The sequence below is a fragment of the Thunnus thynnus genome, chromosome 10 (genome assembly GCF_963924715.1).
Source record: "Thunnus thynnus chromosome 10, fThuThy2.1, whole genome shotgun sequence".
Classification (NCBI taxonomy): domain Eukaryota; kingdom Metazoa; phylum Chordata; class Actinopteri; order Scombriformes; family Scombridae; genus Thunnus; species Thunnus thynnus.
In genome coordinates, this window is record NC_089526.1 from 16639751 (window position 1) to 16658156 (window position 18406).

Consider the following 18406-nt stretch of genomic DNA (forward strand, 5'->3'; position numbering starts at 1 on the left):
AACAAATGATTAGCCTACTTTCATTATTGATTCATTTCTAGATCAATCAATTAGTTGTTTGGTCCATAACTAGTCAGAAAATGTTGAAAAATGTAGATAACTGTTTCCCAAAACCCAAACTGACTTCCTCAAATGTCTTATTTTGTCCTGATCAACAGTTCACAACACAAAGATATTTAGTTTATTATCACATATGACTAAGGAAACCAGAAAATATTCATATTTGAGAAGCTGGAACCAGAAACTTTGGACATTTTCTTCATAAATGAATGACTCAAAATGATTAACCAATTATCAAAAGACTTGGCGATTAATTTAATAGTTGGTGACTCATCAATTACTCGATTAATCGTTGTAGCTTCTGATTGTCTGCCACAGTCGAGGTAAGGCAAGACATTTATATACAGTACCAGGCAAAAGTTTGGACACACTGCCCTATTTCCTTGAATTAGAAAGTGTGTCAAAACTTTTGACTGGTACTATATGAGCAGGTGGCACATGTACTGTGAATGCTGTGAAGATTAGGTAAACGCACAGCAAATGGGTCAGTGAAATACTTCAGCTAATGTTAGCATGTCCTGATAGGTTGTGAAGGCAGCATACTGATCTCATGGCCCCTTGAGTAAAGCGGAACCGGGTGCCCACGAGTTTATAGTGCCCTATGGTCACGCGGTCGTTGAGGAAACCTAATTGACAATCTTATCAAAGGAAACAAATTCTTATTATTTTCTTTATTTCTGTTTCTTCTGTAGACCAATGTATTACAGGCAGGGGTTCCTCCTCACACATTCCAATCACAGGTGGTTAGAGGGAGGACTGCATACCACCAGTAAGTCTGGCAGTGGGTGGCAATACTGAATGTATATATATGTGTGGGTGTGTGTGTGTGTGACAAGACGAGACCAGAGTCTGTGTTAAGCAATTTGTAGCTACTGTTACAGGAGGAAAAAAAACATGATAATGTTTCAGTTGACTCGTGGTTGGAGCAAAGGTTGTAATGCCAAGAAGACAATACTTATGTCACTTTTTGTGGCATTTAATTGACACTCAAACCCAGCATATCGGATGTAAGGTCACTATAATGTTAATGACATGGAGTTTTGCAGTACAGTTTCCTTTTGAACCTAAGGAGAGTTCATGGGTTGTGACTTTGCTGACTTTACTGTGTGAGTAAATGCATGACAGTGCATGACATCTCTGTATCTGTCTTCATGTCTCATGTGGCAGCTGCACATCAGATAAACTGCAGGGCCTGTCCACACCATCCCAGACCCAGTTTTATGGTTGTGATATATGACCAACCCCCCATTAGCAGTGGTTCTCAAACTTTTTCACGTCAAGGACCTCTAAACTGACACAAATTAGTCTACGGACCCCTATTTGATAAGATTTTGTCCCGCAGGGTGAAAGACAGTGTATGAAACTCATGACTAAAACAGTCATTCATACATTCTGTCATTGTGTTACTTACAGATGATGAAAACCACTGAACCAGCATTTCACATGCAGTCATAGTGGCTGCTTCTTTTATATCACAGCAGTTTGTGCACTCCAGACACACTCTGACAATTCTCAAGTCTAAGTCTTACTGTTGGGGGCTGAATTACATAATCACAAATATATTATACCAACATCTGATTATATAATGAAAGTGAAAATAGCAAGGGGGAACTTTGAGTCTGGCACAGTTAGTAGTAAACAACATTTTTAGAGCGAGAAAAGAGAGGAAGACAGATTTTGTCAGGAGAAATACAACCTGCTGTGGTATTGGATTTAAAAACATACAACTGTAAGTACAGCGAGAATACTAAGGCTGTAGGAAAATGCACACATACAGGAGATAAAAGGAGAGACGTCACAATATAAAATAACCCCAATTGTTTAACAGGAAGTATTATCTGAAAGTGGAAATGGCAAGAAAAGCGTGTCAGAGGAGTACAGTATGCAATCAGAATAAGAGGGTGTGAATCAGATACATGGGACGTGTCGTGTCAGTGATACTGAAATAATGTCAAGTTTGCCCCTGTGTCTCTGGCGTCTAAATTTGGAGCCGTTGGGTTAAGGACAGAGTTGGTACAGGGTATCTTCGTTACTGTTGCAGAAAGTTGATCCTCGGTCAGCAACAGGGGGAGGTTCCTCTCTGTTACAGTGGAGAGCAAGGAAGAAAAAAAAACCTCCCCCACCCCCGATACCCTAAAGTGAACCGGTCTCTGCTAGTCTGACCGACCACCCTCAGTCTTAAACCTCTCGTCGTCGTGCCACTCTGATGGCATGGGGACTGGCTGAGACTGGTTTTTGCAAAAAGTGACACTGAACACAACTCACACATACATCTCAGCGCTTTATGTTAGAAACATATAAGAGAGGAAAGCCACCCCAAAGGACAGCAGAATAGCCGACTCCACTGGACAGGATCGGTTCTTTGCTTCAGGACACAACAGGATGAAATGAGTTGGAACAAAATTCAAACTAATCTCCTGTTGGACGTCATCAGAACACTTAAAGCTCCTGGCAACCTCTGACCTCAATCTCAAATAGCTCTATTATCACCGCCCTTCATCCTCTATCGCCTACGTCTCTTTCCTCAATTATCTCATTTTCACCCTTTTAACCACAGTCAGCTTTTAAATCAGTGATGTCTCTGAACTGGAGCCATGTCATGTTTTTTTTTTTCTTTTTGTATTTTTACTCATGCTTGTCTCCTTACAGTCAGAGATCTGGGGTCATCTTGGGTCAAAGCAATTTTGATCAGACCTCTTATGAGCAACAAAAATAGACCTCAGTCCTACAGCACATGTAGCAAAAGGGCACTGTCTGGTCTCTTATTAGTGTTGTGTAATGCTCATTTTATTATAGATAGATTGATACATAGATAAATAGATAGATAGATAGATATTGTATGTGATATTTTTATACAGTAGCCTACATACAGTATGTGTGGATTGATCTCACACTGACAGCAGTAGTACTTCATCTGTCCTGTAGATGGTGACAGCAAACCAGAGGAAGTTAAATTGTAGAGCAGCTGTCTTATTTTTTTCTGACTGTGACAAATTGTACTTTAATAAAAAACAGGCAAAAACAGCACATTGGTGACAAAGACAGGGTCAAAGCTTCTTTTAATACTTGCCTTTAAGGATACTTGAATTACTGTTCATGTCTCAGCATAATATTTCTACCACATTTATCTGCTTTATATTTGCTCTGTTAATATAGTGTAAAATGTATGTCAAGCTCCTCTCTATGTATTACCACTGTTTATTACTTCAGAGACTTAAGAGTAACTAAAATTGAAATTAGATTCTGAATGAATAAATAAATGGCAACTGGTGCTTTTCTATACCAAGCTATGACACTGCTACCACCATTGTGTATGATAAAATACTGTAGCGGCTATTTGTCCATAATCTGAATCAAACTTGAACTCAAAAGGCCACTGATGCACCAGGATGAGGATGTGATATATGCAGACAAAAGAAGTTGATAGTCCAAACAAAGTCTTTGCGTTTTCTTGAGGTGTATTTATCAATTGAAGCAGCAAACAAAAGATATAAGGAAAGCAAAGTGCCTGTTGTCTCTCTTGCTCTGGTTAAAAATAAAAAATAAAAAATAAATCATAGACCCGCTCAGATGCATGCTGGTCCTATACCTGCCTACATATCACCTGAGGCACATTTAGTGTTCCTCAGTTCTCATAAAGCAAAACAAAATGACATAAAATAAAACAACTGTAAATTTGATATGATAGCTAAATAAATTACTAATAATCTAAATAAGGTAAATACTACATCCAGAATAAATAAATAATAAATACATTTTTAATAAATTATAAATATCTCCTACATATACTACTACTACCACATCTGCTGCTAATAGGTAAATAATAACCTTCATTATCATAGTTATGTTTCAGTTTGTTCATAGTATATTTTATTATTCCCACAGTGAACCCACTAACACCACACATATAAGACAAAACATAAAATATATTGACAATAACACCTCTGCCAACACCCCAATCCCACCAACCCAGACATCAACATCTACAACACCACAAATAATTACAACAAACATGCCCAGTCAATGCTCTGCAACAAAAACAGATCCCAGGCAAGACCAGAAGACTCTCTGATGCCATACAAAAAGAAGTCAGTATGTAATAGCCCCAAAAGGATACTACACCATACTACAAAAGAAGAGAAAAAAATAACAAAATAGAGAAAAAGTCAAAGAAAAAGTCAATTACCTCTACAAACAAACCCTCACATTTTCTATTAATCCGTTGATCTTCTTTAATATATAATTAAGAATCTGATACATATAAAAGAAAATTTGGTAGGCAGTTAATCAATCCTGCAATCCTGGTACATGATTTAAATTTCCTTTCACTTCCACTCATTATATAATACTTATAATAAAATGTCCGTATCCTGTGTTGTTACTGTTTGGTTGAAACTGTAACTATCACGGATCCCGTACTTCCTAATACTTTGCGCGCGCGCCCCCGGGAACGCGGATTCCCAGCCAAATTCTCGGGAGCGCGCGCGCGACGAAGGGGCGGGGCCGCGCGGAATCAGCACAGGCAGGGATGAGAAAGTTGTCCCGGATATTTACCTAACTCTACCTGGCTCTTCCGACGCGCCCCGTCCCGAGCTCTTCACAGCGGGCCAGTCTGAGGAATATGATCCGTCTCTGAAACGGGACGACTGAGGTACAAGTGACTTTTCTTTCTCTTTCCCAAAAAAAAAGAAAAAAAAGAAAAACATTCACTTGTGCAAGTTGTAGTTACGAGCACCGCTTGAAGGAAAGTTTGCCAGAGTGCTGTGTGTGTTCCTCCTTTTGGGTGTAGCTGCAAAAAAAGTCCAGGTTGTCAACAGGTTCCTTGTTCGCGCTGTGGTTCAAAGTACAGCAGGGACACAGCAGAGCTTATCGACAGGCTGGGACAGTCGGAAAACAGAGAAATATATGGGCCTTTTACTTTGAGATAGGCCTTATGTGCACGTTTGGTGGGGCTGTAGAGACGAGGCTGCAGATTTGACCTTTAACATCTATATTGGGTGTTGTACAGGTTAGGTTGTAGCAGAAAGGGGATTAGTAGGTGTTAAAAGCATTACAAACTCAGAGAACTAAAGCTTTAATGGCCGCGTGTGTAAGAAACTGTCGTGGGTACAAACCTCAACATATCAGAAGTAGATGCAAAAATGCAAAACACCCAGTGAAGTCATAGTCTACATGATACTTAATCCACTTTTAAGATGTTGCATTTACTTGTAAATTCATTAGAGGCCTGCCTGTGAGGAGGCTATTATGGAAAACAAGTCATCAAACTGGGAACAGCTCTGTTTTTAATATATTCAGAGTGTGTCACTGTGTTCAAACATTAACTCAAACACTGTGTGTCCTTTCAGAAACAGTGTGTCACAGACCAGCCTGGATCTATTAACCGTTCACCTGGAAACCAAGGCAGGTCTCATGTACGTACATACACCTGCATGCAAAGTTATTGGCTTTAAGTGCATGCATGCATTAGTGTGTGTGTGTGTGTGTGCGTGTGTGTGTGTGTGTGTGTGTTTGTGTACAGCTGTGGTTCCAGCAGCCGGTGTTACACTGTATTTGGTGACCCGTCAGATTCTGTGACTTGCAGTGTTGGAAGAAGTACTCAGATCGTTTACTGAAGTAGAAGTAGCCTGACAATGTAGAAATATTTCATTACAAGTAAAAATCCTGCATTTAAAGCGAAATTTACTTAAAGTATTGAAGTAAAAGTACTACTTTTGCAGAAAATCAGACTGTGACTGATATCTCAAAATGCTGCTTATGCACTGACTCATCAATATTAATGATGTATTTTGTTAAATGTATTTAATTTATCAGATGCCTTTACTTATCTGAGTACTTCCTCCAACACTGTAGGTCACAGAATCAGATGGGTCACCAAATACGGTGTAACACCGGTCTGTTGTAGCACTGTAGATGGGCGTGCTCAGCTCTCAAAATGTTTAACATTCTTATCATTCAGCTGCCTGCGAAAAGGCGGAGAGACGCAGAGGGAGAGCAGCAGGGAAAGGGAAGAGACATGTTCAGACCCGGGCCAAATAATAAGGGATTACACAAATACACACAGTCACTCCTTCGCATTCATGGTGCATTACTCACTGCAGCCCGATGCTCCATCCAGCACATACATTACTCACCACACAATGTCATCCTGAGGGAGGTGCTTTCATTGGAAGACAACAGGCTGGAAACATCTGACACTGTTTTTGTGGTTGTGTGCGTTTCCAGGTCCCCTCTCGGTGACGAGCCACGGGCAGGGTGTTTGTCTTGAGAGGGAGGCAGAGTTACCGTGGTAACAGACATGCCAAAACCGGACCTGCTCTGCCTAGTTCAGCTGCTGGACGGCACTATCGAGACCTTCAGAGTCGACGTGCGTAACACACACACGCACACACAGAGTTTCCTGTCTGTTATTGAGGAGATCATATGTTGCTCCTATCTGTCTCTGTGCTCTGCTAATGATTGTACTGTCAGTGAATGATATGGTGACAAACTATTCTTCCCCATTTCCCATCGATCCACATCTCTTGTTCAACACGGCGACCTTGTTTTGAAGGACAAGCTCACCTACTGCAGCTTTACAGTGCTTGTCACACTTGGGAACCTTTTTACATCATCAGCATATCATGTCGTATAGCAGCCTGACAGCCGTATTCACGTGCGCTCACATGCGTACACACATTCAGTAAGGCAATCACAATATTGGTTTCTAGGACGGCAGCTGTGCAGCATCTTTATGTGAACTGTGGGAGAGCAGGGAGAGTGCTGTGATTGTAATGTGCAGGATTCCAATGTTAAACTCCCCATTACCCTCGTTATAAGGCTCTTGTGTTTCTTGATTATTGATGAGGTTTTTGTTTTTTACAGAGAAAGATAAGCAAGCAAGCCCAGTTTAGTTAGGTTTTCGCTGTGTTTTATGTCCCCACGCAGCAAAAATCGGTATGTTTCCTGATGCAAGATTGCACTGTTCATCAGAATTTACAGTAAACAGGGTCCTTTCGTGATTAGAAGAGCTCACAATTTGCTTCCGGTAACAGAAAGTGAAAAGGGGAGAGAATATAAAAGAGCTGCAGGGTATCCCATGGAGTGATTAATAAAACAATAAATATTTAAACAACAGAGTTTTGCACTGCAGATGGTCTTTTTATAAATCAGATTTTTACCTGGATAAATGCTTTATTAATTGGTTTTGTCTGATTTAAAACCATTAATATATGAAGTATATTGAAGTATCCCTTTCTACAGTATATCTTCACAGAATATTTACTGTACACATACGAATAAGCCATCCTTAAATGTCACTCAAAGTCTTGGCTTCGGGAATAATGTTGTTTGTTGTTTCCATCTTTCAGAAGCAGGATGAAGGTGTGGTTCTGTTGGACCTAGTATGTGACCACCTGGGCCTGCAAGAGAGGCAGCTCTTCAGTCTGCAGATCAGAGAATCCAGCACAGCCATTGCCTCAGTCACAGCCAACACACACTCTCCTGTGAGCTCACTGTTCATCTGCTGCACATTTGGGCTGAGATTGTAATATATTGCACTCGCTGATTGCTATTTAGAAGATGATAACCACAGGCTATGCTTACATAAATGCTTTTTTTTTTAAGCCCCAGGTACCCATTATACTTAATAATTTTCAAATTCAAATAAGCTTTATTGGCATGACAGATTAGAAGCCTATATTGCCAAAGCAGTAGACATGATTAGCAATAAATATACAATAATATGCATCTCTTTCTCTCAGAGATGGTTGGAGCCGGAGAAACCTTTGAAGAAGCAGATAAAAGGTATGTGATCTGCTCTGGCTCCAGGGAATTTGTTGTCTTTACCTTGACTTCACTTGTCAAATACATGTTTTAATCTTTTGTTTAAAATATGTTTTGATAGTTTGAGGTTTACTTTCAACCATAAAGTATGTGCCATTTGTGACATGATGAAATTTCCCTGCAGGTCTTGCATCTCCCTTTTATCTGAACTTCAGAGTGCGGTTCTTCATGTCTGATCCCAACTCTCTGCAGCATGAGCAGACAAGGTGAGTATACGTGTTTTTCCTCTTTGTGTTTTTGTAGAGGTCATATGTAAGTAGTTATTAATATGGAGAAACTACATGTCACAGAAAGTCATTTATGCAGCTGTTATGAATAAAAATGAAGTTTTTACCTATTGAATTTTAAGACATTTTTACATTTATTTAATGTTTGGCTCACTCAGGCCAAAAAAGAAAAGAAATTCTTCTTTTGTGATACTGTGCATGAGCGTGAGAAAATACCAATTTGTTAAACCACTTAACAAAGAGAGAGATTTCTGCAGTACATAGACAGTACATGCGTGGGGTGGTAAAGTTCCTTTTGTCTCGTCCCTGCAGGCACCTGTACTTCCTCCAGATCAGGAGTGACATTAGAGATGGACGGTTAGTTCATACACAAACACACACACACGCTAGCCCAAACACAACCACCCATCTACTTGTGCACAGTTTGTGTATATCTGTTACAGTGTGTAATTATGGAGTATAATTGCAGGCTGCAGTGCCCGCTGAGTGCAGCTGTAGTGCTGGCCTCGTATGCTGTGCAGTGTAAGTCAGCTTCTCATCTCTTCCTAGAGAAACAAATGATTAATGACTTAATAATAACTTGTGTGTGTAATTATTCCTGTTGAGGATGCTCTCAATAAGCAGCAGCTCCATTACAGAACCCCCAGGTATCAGTATATGTGCATGTGTGATACTCAGTGTCTCTTTCTATCGCCTGTAGCGGAGCTGGGGGATCACTGTCCGTCCCGACTCCCTGGTTACCTGTCGAAGTGCCACTTCATCCCTGAACAGGATGAAGATTTCCTGTCTAAAGTGGAGGATTTGCATCCACAGCACAAGTAACGCAGATCATCCTACCTATTTGCCATTCAAAAACACTTCTGCAGTTGGTTCTTGTTTTTGTACATGACTCTCTGCGGCTGTGCGTGTGTGTGTTCCCAGGGGCCTGAAGCAGAGTGAGGCAGAGCTTTGTTTCCTCAACACAGCGCGCACGCTGGAGTTGTATGGAGTGGAGCTACATGCTGCCATGGTATTGTAGTTGCTACAATTAAATGTACAATTTCCTGCTCCAGTTTAACTTCCTCTGTATCCTTTTTATTCCTTTCATGTATGACACCTTTTGTCATTTCCTGCCTTTCTTTCTCAGGACACCAACAATGCCCCTCTGATGGTGGGTTTGGCATCAAGTGGTGTTGCAATATTCTGTAATATGATTTGTTCCAGTTTCTTCCCCTGGTGAGTGTTGATCCCACTAATTAGATCATTTGTTTCTATATTTTCTAAGTCTTCAACCAATTATGTTCTTCCCATGCAGGGGGAACATCATCAAGATTTCATTTAAGAGGAAACGTTTCCTTATACATCTGAAACGTAAACATGTGAGTCCCTTTTTACCTTTTTATTTGTCCTTAATAGTTTTAAGAGGCTCTGCACAGATCTTTGGTTTAATTGGTCTACACTCTTGGCTCTTAAAGTTATTGAAAGTTTGCACAACTTGCTCAACTTTTTCTGATAGTCTTTTGGTTCAGCTGTGATATAATTATAGGTAAAATATAAAAAGTCTAATTTTCTTTGTGTGACATAAGAATTTATGCACAATTTATGACATATTTTTCAACAAAAACATCTCAACATGATGTGAATATTGTATTGATTTAAAGTTTTGTATCCACACTTTCTGCAGGTTTTCTCTGTGTTTTTTTTTATGTGTGGCGAGCAATAAATCATTTGTAATTAATGTGAGCTCAGGCAGTTTTATTGTATTTCCGGCAACAACTGCATCCTGAGCAGCTTAAGTTGCACAACAGCGATGATGTAACCTCGAATGTTGGCGCTACAACGAACATCAGCATTACAAAACAAAACAGTACAAAGAATGTAAACTCGCTCTGTTGCAGGGGGAGACCCAGGACTGTGTGGTGTCTCTCCTTCTACCTTGCCCCAAGACCTGCAAGAACCTGTGGAGGTCCTGTGTGGATCATCACTCCTTCTTCAGCTCCAGCCGGAGCCCTAGACACAACAACAGCACAGTTCAGTCCTACAGAAAGCTGATAACGCAGCACCTGGGCCTGGGACACAGTAAAACTGAAAGGTGAGCCTGTGCTTGTTTATATATATTCATACATTCTTGTTATGAGTACTGAACTTTTCCATACTTATCTTGTTTTTTCTTCATAATTTGCAGTGGTCCGGTGTGCCAGCGTGTAGTGGGAGGGATGGTGTGGAACCCAGTCCTGCGGAGATCAATTTCATCAGAGTATCTCGAGACTAAGAGTCTGCCCTCCAGATCCCCCCCAACCACCCCCAACTGGTACGACCCGCAGCATCCGCGCCAGCTGTACTGAGCTGCTACATGTTTTGTCGTCAGCTGCATTCAGACATAAATCCAACGTCACTCTACCTTTCTTGATCTCGGACTGTGTTCACTCATTTCACAAAACCTTAAACTCACCTGAGCAGAACCTAACTGACTGCTGTTTTGTCTCTCTGGCAGGCGAAGTCCACGAGTTCGCCACGGCATCCGTAAACCTCGCCCATCCTCCATGGAACTGAGCAATGATCTGAAGGACATGTCAGAGGGGGAGGATGTCTTCTACACATACAGGGCCTCCGTCAGCAGCAGCAAGGACAGCGAGGGAGACGCCTCGCCACATCAGTCAGTATCAGTTAGAACAGAAATGGTGTCTATCTCTACATCTTAGGCTCTTTTCTCTCAATTCAATGGGATTTGCTGACATGATGTGTGTTAGATTATTTTTATGTTGACATTTGGGGCAATTTTCGAAGTGATAGAGCCACATTTTAAGGTGTAAGACATATAAGTTAAAAAAACTTATATGTCAACTGTTGTCACCAAATTGTCTGAGACGTAACTTATTATGTTAATTTCATGAGTTGGCCAATCTACTAAAAGAAACTCTGGGCTGTTGTCTTGTTAATAAGCATTTTGCATGCTGCTCTCTGTACTAGTTTCACTCGGCCAAAGATGGTCTATTTGAGAAAGAATAATATTTTGATGTGTGGAAAAATTGAAGGTTGACAAATTTGTGATTATTTGTACAAACTTATTGTGGTTTCTTTTTTTATCACAATCACAATATTGGTTGAAAAAAAAAAAATCACAATGAAATATTTTTCCCAATCATTCAGCCCTAACATGTGTTGTCAGAGCATTCATGTTAACCAAAGGGGGAGAAACAATTATGATATGACAGGAGGCAGAATTATATTATGATCACATGATGTGCGAGTCATCTTTTTGACCTACAGTTAGGATGAAAAATAAAAAAATGAAAAATTTAATTCATCTCTTTCAGCCTCTCCGGCACGTACAGCCGAGGGCCAGATGAGATTTTGTTGCAAGCTGATGACAGTATAGGAGAGGAGGACGGTGACAACAACTCACTCTACCACAACAAGGTCAGTTATCATAATTAAATGTGTTAGTGTGTGGGTGTGCTTTCGTGCACAGTATGTGTTTGTGTGCCTTCATTGTGAGTACTTGCGTGTGTGCAGGGTGCCCCCGGCGACGGTGACCTGCTGCTAATACGCATTGCCCCAGACCATGAGGGCAAGTTTGGCTTCAATGTTAAAGTGAGTCTCTTTTACGTTCTCTCTGTGTCTCTTACACATACCACACAGACAAAGGTTTTATTCATTTTTTTATTTACACACAATATGCTTGTTTTGTCACTCCCCCACTGTTGCTCCATTTATGTGATTTCTCAACTCCTCCTAGGGTGGGGTGGACCAGAAGATGCCTCTAGCCATATCCCATGTTAAACCTGACTCTCCAGTAAGAACAAACTCTCATGTGTTTGTGTTATGACTCCATGTTGAGTCAAAATAACTTTGATGATGAAATATAAGTATGGTACTGACTCATGGGTTGATGAGTGAGGCTTTAAATGACGAAATGATGAATTGTTTGTAGGCAGGTCGATGTGAACCGAAACTCCTGGAGGGAGACCTGGTGGTGCTCATCAACGGTCGAGACATTTCTGAACATACTCACGACCAGGTTGTCATGTTCATACGAGCCAGTAGGGAGTCGCACTCCAGAGAGTTAGCGCTGCTCATCAAACGTAAAGGTTTGTGTGTGTGTGTGTGTGTGTGTGTAACAGAGATAAAAGCGCTGAAACAGCATGTGATCCAAATGTGTACTGTGGCATATCACTGTGAATATGCATCATATCCTTGAACGTCCTTGTGTTCCAGGTCCTGGCCGGGTGGCACCCCTGCTGCAGTTACCTCCTGCCCTCACGCTCACCAGCCAATCACAGGGAGACAAGCCGCAGTCACCTGGCCATTCGGAGCGGGTCACGACACTTGAGGAATCAATGAGACAGCTGGAGAGAGGAATACAGTCTGGCACACTCTGCTTCCACTTTGAGGTATTTAAGAATGCAGGTGGAAGCTTAACAGTGGATGGGCATTTAAAAGTGTATTTATACAGCATTACACCCAAATGCACGAATTTGTCTTTATTTAAAGCAGGATTTAGTCCCACTGAGTTAAATGCGGCATCATAATGAGTCTTTTAAATGCTGCTTTTGGGACAGATGTTGCCTCTAATCTTCACTTGGACTGCTGACAATCTAAAACAAGGATGCCGTGACTGGCCTGGAATGTAGTTTTTGTTTGTGTACGTTGCCGTGGGTGTTCATGCGCATGTGTGTGTTTGTATGCTTGTAATTTCTAGAATTTATACAGGAGGAAGCCCGGCCTGACGCTAAACTGCGCTCGGCTCCCTGAGAACATGGACTTAAATCGATATAAGGATGTTTTACCTTGTAAGTGCTGCTTATTCTGACTGCCTGTAGCGCCCCCCCAAGCTCTGTGCTACCATGTCTAACCTTGATCTGGTACTCACCGCTGTGGCACCTCGTGAAATTTAATTGGGCTAAGCCTGCTGTACATCGACAGCCCTGTTATGACCCTCACACGCTGCTGTCCTACTCTCCTTTCTAGATGATGCTACCAGAGTGGTGCTCCAGGGCCAGGAGGACTACATCAACGCCAGCCACATCACGGTGCGCATCCTTGATATGGATCTGTGTGTCTTGTCCCTGTCTGACATTTAATGTAAACTCATCCTCTGTGTGTGTGTTTGTGTGTGTGTGTGTTTGTCTGTTTCTTAGGTGGCGCCCCCAGTGTCTGGTTTGTGTTTACGTTACATTGCAGCTCAGGGTCCGTTGCCGCAGACCTGCACTCACTTTTGGAAGACTGTTTGGGAGCAACAGTCACACACGATCATCATGCTTACAACTCTGACAGAGAGGGGACGGGTATACATATTTCTACACGTTCATAATGTAAACATTTATCCACATTTATCCAGGAATGAACATGAGTAAACAGCCGCGGAAACACTTGAAATCACACAGCTCAATATCAGCGATGTATTAACACAGTGATTACTGCAGCAGCAGCACTTCTAGCAGATAATTACATGCTGTTTCATGTTTTATTTGATATGTGATTAATGTAATTAGAGAGGATTGGCGGTGATGTTTACTGACAAAAATAATCAATTGACACAGTTGTGAGTAATTACAGGGTTTCACAGTGTAGAGAATGGCTAAATGTAAAGTGTGAGCTGGATGCTAACAAGATAAATAATTTGAGGATGAAGACACATCCAGACAGAGGCAGCGAGAAATCAAGGTCTCATTGAATGAAGCTGTCTCTGTCTCAGTTTGCCTGTTGCTTGGTAACCAGATGCTCTCATTAATTGATAATTTTCCTGATATTCGTCAAGTGCCCTGGCTTTCTCTCTACTTGAGGATCACACACACACACATCTTCACATACACACACACTACACCACACACACTCATACACACACACACACAAATTGACAATCAGTTCACATCCTGCTCCTGATGAATTGCCTTTGTTCCTCAGGCTGCCGGGTGGAACAAACCACGCTGTTGAATATGAGTTTGATTTCAAGAGAGCAGAGCGCAGCCGATGTAGCAGAAGTAGTAAATTGTATCCTGACTGATGACTCATGTCAGAAGTAATATAATTTGTTGGTGATGTCATACACTTTGCAGACCAAGTGCCACCAGTACTGGCCGCATCCGCCGGAAGCGAAGGATTACGGACACATGCGGGTGAAGTGTCACTCGGAGGAGTGTAACCTGGCGTATGTGACGCGGCAGTTCACTCTGACTCACACGCAGGTACAGTAGCAACCTCACAGCAGGGCGTTAGAGGTAACACCTGCTTTCATAACCGCGTGAACCATGAGCAAAGCATGACCACAGTGACACAACACAGAGCTTTTTTTGTTTGTATGTTTACAGTGGCATGTGCCATGTCTGTGCCATATGCCACATAACAGAGCTCGCCACAGGAAATAGCCTTTCCTGGCAAACTAACTAACATACAGTCGCTTCCGTGTGGGTGGATAGGTGTGTGTGTGCGCGTAGGTGAGCAAGTGCATTTGTGTGTATTGACAAATGTTGTGGTACGCAGGTGTTGATTTGTTTTGTTACAGAGAACTTTATGTGGTGGAGTCTAAAACACTTTCTATGGTAGATAATCAGATCAAATGAGCTGTTTTCCGCATTAACTTCCATGGCAAGCAGGTGAATAAACAGATAATGCTCAAGGAGGCATGAAGTATGAACGCACACACATGCATACACAAATACTGCTGTGTGGGCCCATCTGTTCCTCTGGCGGAGCGAGTTAATCCCTGCATGGAGTCACAGGCCACATGCCCATAACTCTAAACTCAGCCATTCTCTTCCCCGCCTTCTTTTTTTTTTTTTTTCCAGCTCTGGTCTTTTCCTCTATTCTCTCTCTCCAACTCCGCCTGTTTTTTTCTGATTTCATCTCACTGTGTTGCTCTGTATTTGCTAATCTCAGTGTCAACTACGGGTCACGTGCAGTTTTGCCCTGCTCACCTGCTCTGTTTTTCCACTACACCCTCTGCGGTTTTTGTTTACTGAATAATGTCAGTGTGTGTAAGCCCGCAGTACGTCTCATGTGGGTGATTTATTTCCCAAATGTTACATGTTTATCATTTTAAATACAGGTTATCCAACTTTAATTTTCCTTTGTGTGTGTGTGTGTGTGTGTGTGTGTGTGTGTGTGTGTGTACATGCTTAGCTGGGTGAGGAACGTGCAGTCACACACCTGCAGTATGTTGCGTGGCCGGACCACGGTGTACCCGATGACCCTTCAGACTTCCTGTTGTTCATCAGCTCAGTCAGGGAGAGAAGGAGAGGTGAAGAGCCACTAATGGTACACTGCAGGTAACACACACACACACACACACACTCTAATTGAACACTGCTTGCACCTACTGTACTCCCTTCTACTGTACACTTAATGCTTTGTTTGTTTTGAATTACTCTTTCAGCGCTGGGATTGGACGGACAGGTGTTCTGATCACCATGGAAACGGCTCTGACTCTGTTGGATCAGGGTCGGCCGGTGTTCCCGTTGGACATTGTCAAAACACTGAGAGATCAGCGAGCCATGATGGTTCAGACCACGGTACAGAGAAACAGAACAAGGCTTTATACTAAAAAAACTCTGCTTGTATTTGTTAAATGATACTTTTTACCGTAATGATTGATCTCCTTGTTTCTGTGGTTACCTGTAGCTTGAGGGATGTTGTAGCTTCACTCCATGTTTTCTAAATATCTTGAACAAGACAAGCTTTTAATTATTACAAGATGCAGCTGATTTTTTTCATCTACCTTTTGACTAAAATGTGTGTACTTTGCACCTTATTTTAGCTGTTTCCCTCAGCTTAAAGGTTTGAAACAGGGCAGGATTGTTTTAATCTCTTTTCTTGTTTTTTTTTTTTTTTTTTTACGTTTTCATTTTTTTTTGTCTAATATCATCGACTCATACCTACTCTTGGTTCAATTATTCAGTAAGAGCTTTTTAAAAGCATGTACAAATTCACCAATTTGTTTTTTAATCTTTTATTAGGCACACTGTAATCAGTTAGCACTTCCAGAAATGTGTTTAATAGAATTGAAGGAAAGTGATTTGCTTTCTTGAAGATTGGAAAAATGAATCACACAAAGTTCCCTGAAAATATCATGTAAAAATCCACAGGACTTTTCAGAAGGGAGAGGAGACTCACTGTGAACAGAATTACTAACGTCACTGTTTTTGACATCTGTGGGTTCCTTCATTTATTCATAGTTTGTTTGCCACAGAGTCACACTGATGGCTGATGAGCAGGCAGGCTGAGGTTGAAAGTCTTTGCTTTGTGGCACCTCAGTGGTAGTTATCGAGGGAGAGGAAAGTATTACTCGTTGCCTTGAGAGGAGGTGGTGCTGGGAGTATGGCAGCCTTCCAATCAGAAGCCTGCTTCTAGGCCACTGCTGCTACCACTGTCACCCCTATTTTGAAAGGAGATCTGGTCCCTCGGGCTTCTTCTCTTTGATGTTTTTATGCTGATGGAACACTTCCTCAGGTTTCCCTCATATGTTTGTGTCCCAGTCATGGAAAACATGCGCAGTCAGAGGACATCCTTTCATGCTAAAGATGGCATGGGATGTTCCCTTTTTTTTGTTATTATGTTCGGAAGCATTTTATACTTTTAATAAACAGCGGACAGTGGAGGGATGACAGGAAATGAGGGGAAAGAGAGATGGGGAATGAAATGCGTCCAGCCGGACATGAACCAGGGATGTTGCGGTTCATGGTCGGCGCCTTAATCCCTAGTCCACTGGCACACCCTATTCTGTATTTTTTCTTAATGTCAACGAGTCCCATGATATGTCTGTCTCTCAATACTCTCCAGCCAGCCTGTCTGTGGCACTCAGCCCCTTTTGTTCTTACTGAAGGCATAAAACTTCTTTAAAAGTGGGTCACAAATATATAGTTTCATTTTAAAAAGCCCCAGTAATTTCCTGGGCATTGTAGTTTTTATTAAATGTTATTTAAACAGGATTACAATGTGCATTTGTTGGGGACTATTTTTAGCCGCAGATTAATACACATTTTGTCTGCTGGTGAGTATTTACGGCAGCACGATGGTGAACGATGGATCGACTCAAAATCAGTTGTAGTGCAGGAACATGTGACCCAAGTTTACGGGTGTTGCTTATTGATGGATTTTTAATAGTTTTGGATACCAATGAGTCACAGGAATAAGTTTTATCAGGCTTTGACTACACAGACAATACATGATAGTGTAATTAGTTCATTGCTGGTTTCTTCTTTTAAAGAGATTTATTGACAGCTTGCATTTCCCTTTAAAAAGACATCTGTTTTCCAATAACTAATAATCACTCTGTATGTTGTGTGTTTCAGTGTCAGTTCCAGTTTGTATGTGAAGCCATTCTGCGAGTCCACAAAGAGAAACAGGAGGGATCTACAGCGCCGTAGCCCAAATCAGTAACAGAACCAGAGCAGACGCACTTAACTGCTTCAGTCTCATCTCATAGAAAGTGACTTCCACAGAGGGACCAACAGTGCTAGAAGAGATTAACCTCTGTCATGCCTATGGGACTGGTACACAGACCGGATAATGAGAGTATAACTAGCGTCAGAGCACAGCCATCTGTGATCTGTGTAGGCAAGATCTAATGTGAGCATATGAATCTTACACCTAGTCTGCCTTAGTTTTTGCTGATAGTGCATTAAGCTTGTACAGGCTGCAGTCTCCTTATATTTATACAAATCTAATGTGAGCTGCTAATTTCTGTCCAAGAGGCCACTCAGGAGTGACGCCTCTACTTATTAAGCTACGTGTGCCTCAGACTGACGCCTTCCGGTCGATGGATTGAACAGGGCAGCGGAGGCAGACCAGGATCGTTATAATTTGTAGTTTATCTCTGTGTCCTAAGACGAAGAGCACGGCTGGGCTTTAGATCATGACAGCAGATACCGTTTGAGGTCAGTGTGGTGCAGCACCGCACGCCGACCGCCAGAGGAGCACCCAACCCACTTTTCATCACTCTTAAATTATTAAGACACTAAATAAACACACTGATTTCTACTCATGTGTCTGCTTTCTCCTTTCTTCTGATGCCGAATGCTGTTGATTAGATCATTAAATGATGATTTCTCTCTTTATATTGGCACACTGTAAAGCCATGATGGTATCCTATAGGTGAGGCAAGCCTCTCCTCTCCACTACGCTTCCTTGCAGAGTGAAGCTGCTCACTGGAGTGAAGAGTAGTCTGCTCATTTAACCTTCAGCTGAGTGCCTCTAAAGCTGGCATCATGTCAGTGCAACTATCTCAGCATCACAAATCAGCCCCGACTGCCTGGTTATGACAAAATATTGGCTTTAAGGAAGATCCTGTAATATTGCTGAGGACTGCAGTATCTGCA

At 41.7% G+C, this 18406-nt stretch overlaps 1 protein-coding gene across 4 annotated transcripts; it reads left to right on the forward strand.

The window, feature by feature from the left end:
- Nucleotides 1–775: 775 nt before the first annotated feature.
- Nucleotides 776–18068, forward strand: ptpn3 (protein tyrosine phosphatase non-receptor type 3). 4 transcript variants are annotated; one of them, XM_067601553.1, is made up of 27 exons: nt 776–829; nt 5409–5474; nt 6286–6427; nt 7410–7544; nt 7803–7845; nt 8009–8090; nt 8424–8468; nt 8581–8633; nt 8812–8929; nt 9033–9120; nt 9238–9326; nt 9406–9469; nt 9989–10182; nt 10276–10401; nt 10585–10746; nt 11408–11510; nt 11607–11684; nt 11830–11886; nt 12025–12181; nt 12309–12484; nt 12793–12883; nt 13062–13123; nt 13232–13378; nt 14150–14278; nt 15213–15358; nt 15466–15601; nt 17381–18068. In XM_067601553.1, exons 3-27 carry the CDS (start codon nt 6359–6361, stop codon nt 17453–17455), a joined length of 2625 nt encoding a protein of 874 aa, XP_067457654.1. In that variant the 5' UTR covers nt 776–829; nt 5409–5474; nt 6286–6358; the 3' UTR covers nt 17456–18068. The 4 variants fall into 4 exon arrangements, with proteins under 4 accessions (XP_067457654.1, XP_067457656.1, XP_067457657.1 ...); XM_067601555.1 differs by having other exon boundaries at nt 815–829; nt 5409–5463; XM_067601554.1 differs by lacking the exon at nt 776–829 and adding an exon at nt 4627–4711 and having other exon boundaries at nt 5409–5463.
- Nucleotides 18069–18406: the final 338 nt, after the last annotated feature.

Coding starts and splice junctions, on each gene's coding strand:
- ptpn3 (XM_067601553.1), top strand. CDS start 6,359: ATGCCAAAACCGGACCTGCTCTGCCTAGTTCAGCTGCTGGACGGCACT. Junction 11,511..11,606: donor ACTCACTCTACCACAACAAG/GTCAGTTATCAT, acceptor GCGTGTGTGCAG/GGTGCCCCCGGCGACGGTGA. Junction 11,887..12,024: donor ATGTTAAACCTGACTCTCCA/GTAAGAACAAAC, acceptor AATTGTTTGTAG/GCAGGTCGATGTGAACCGAA.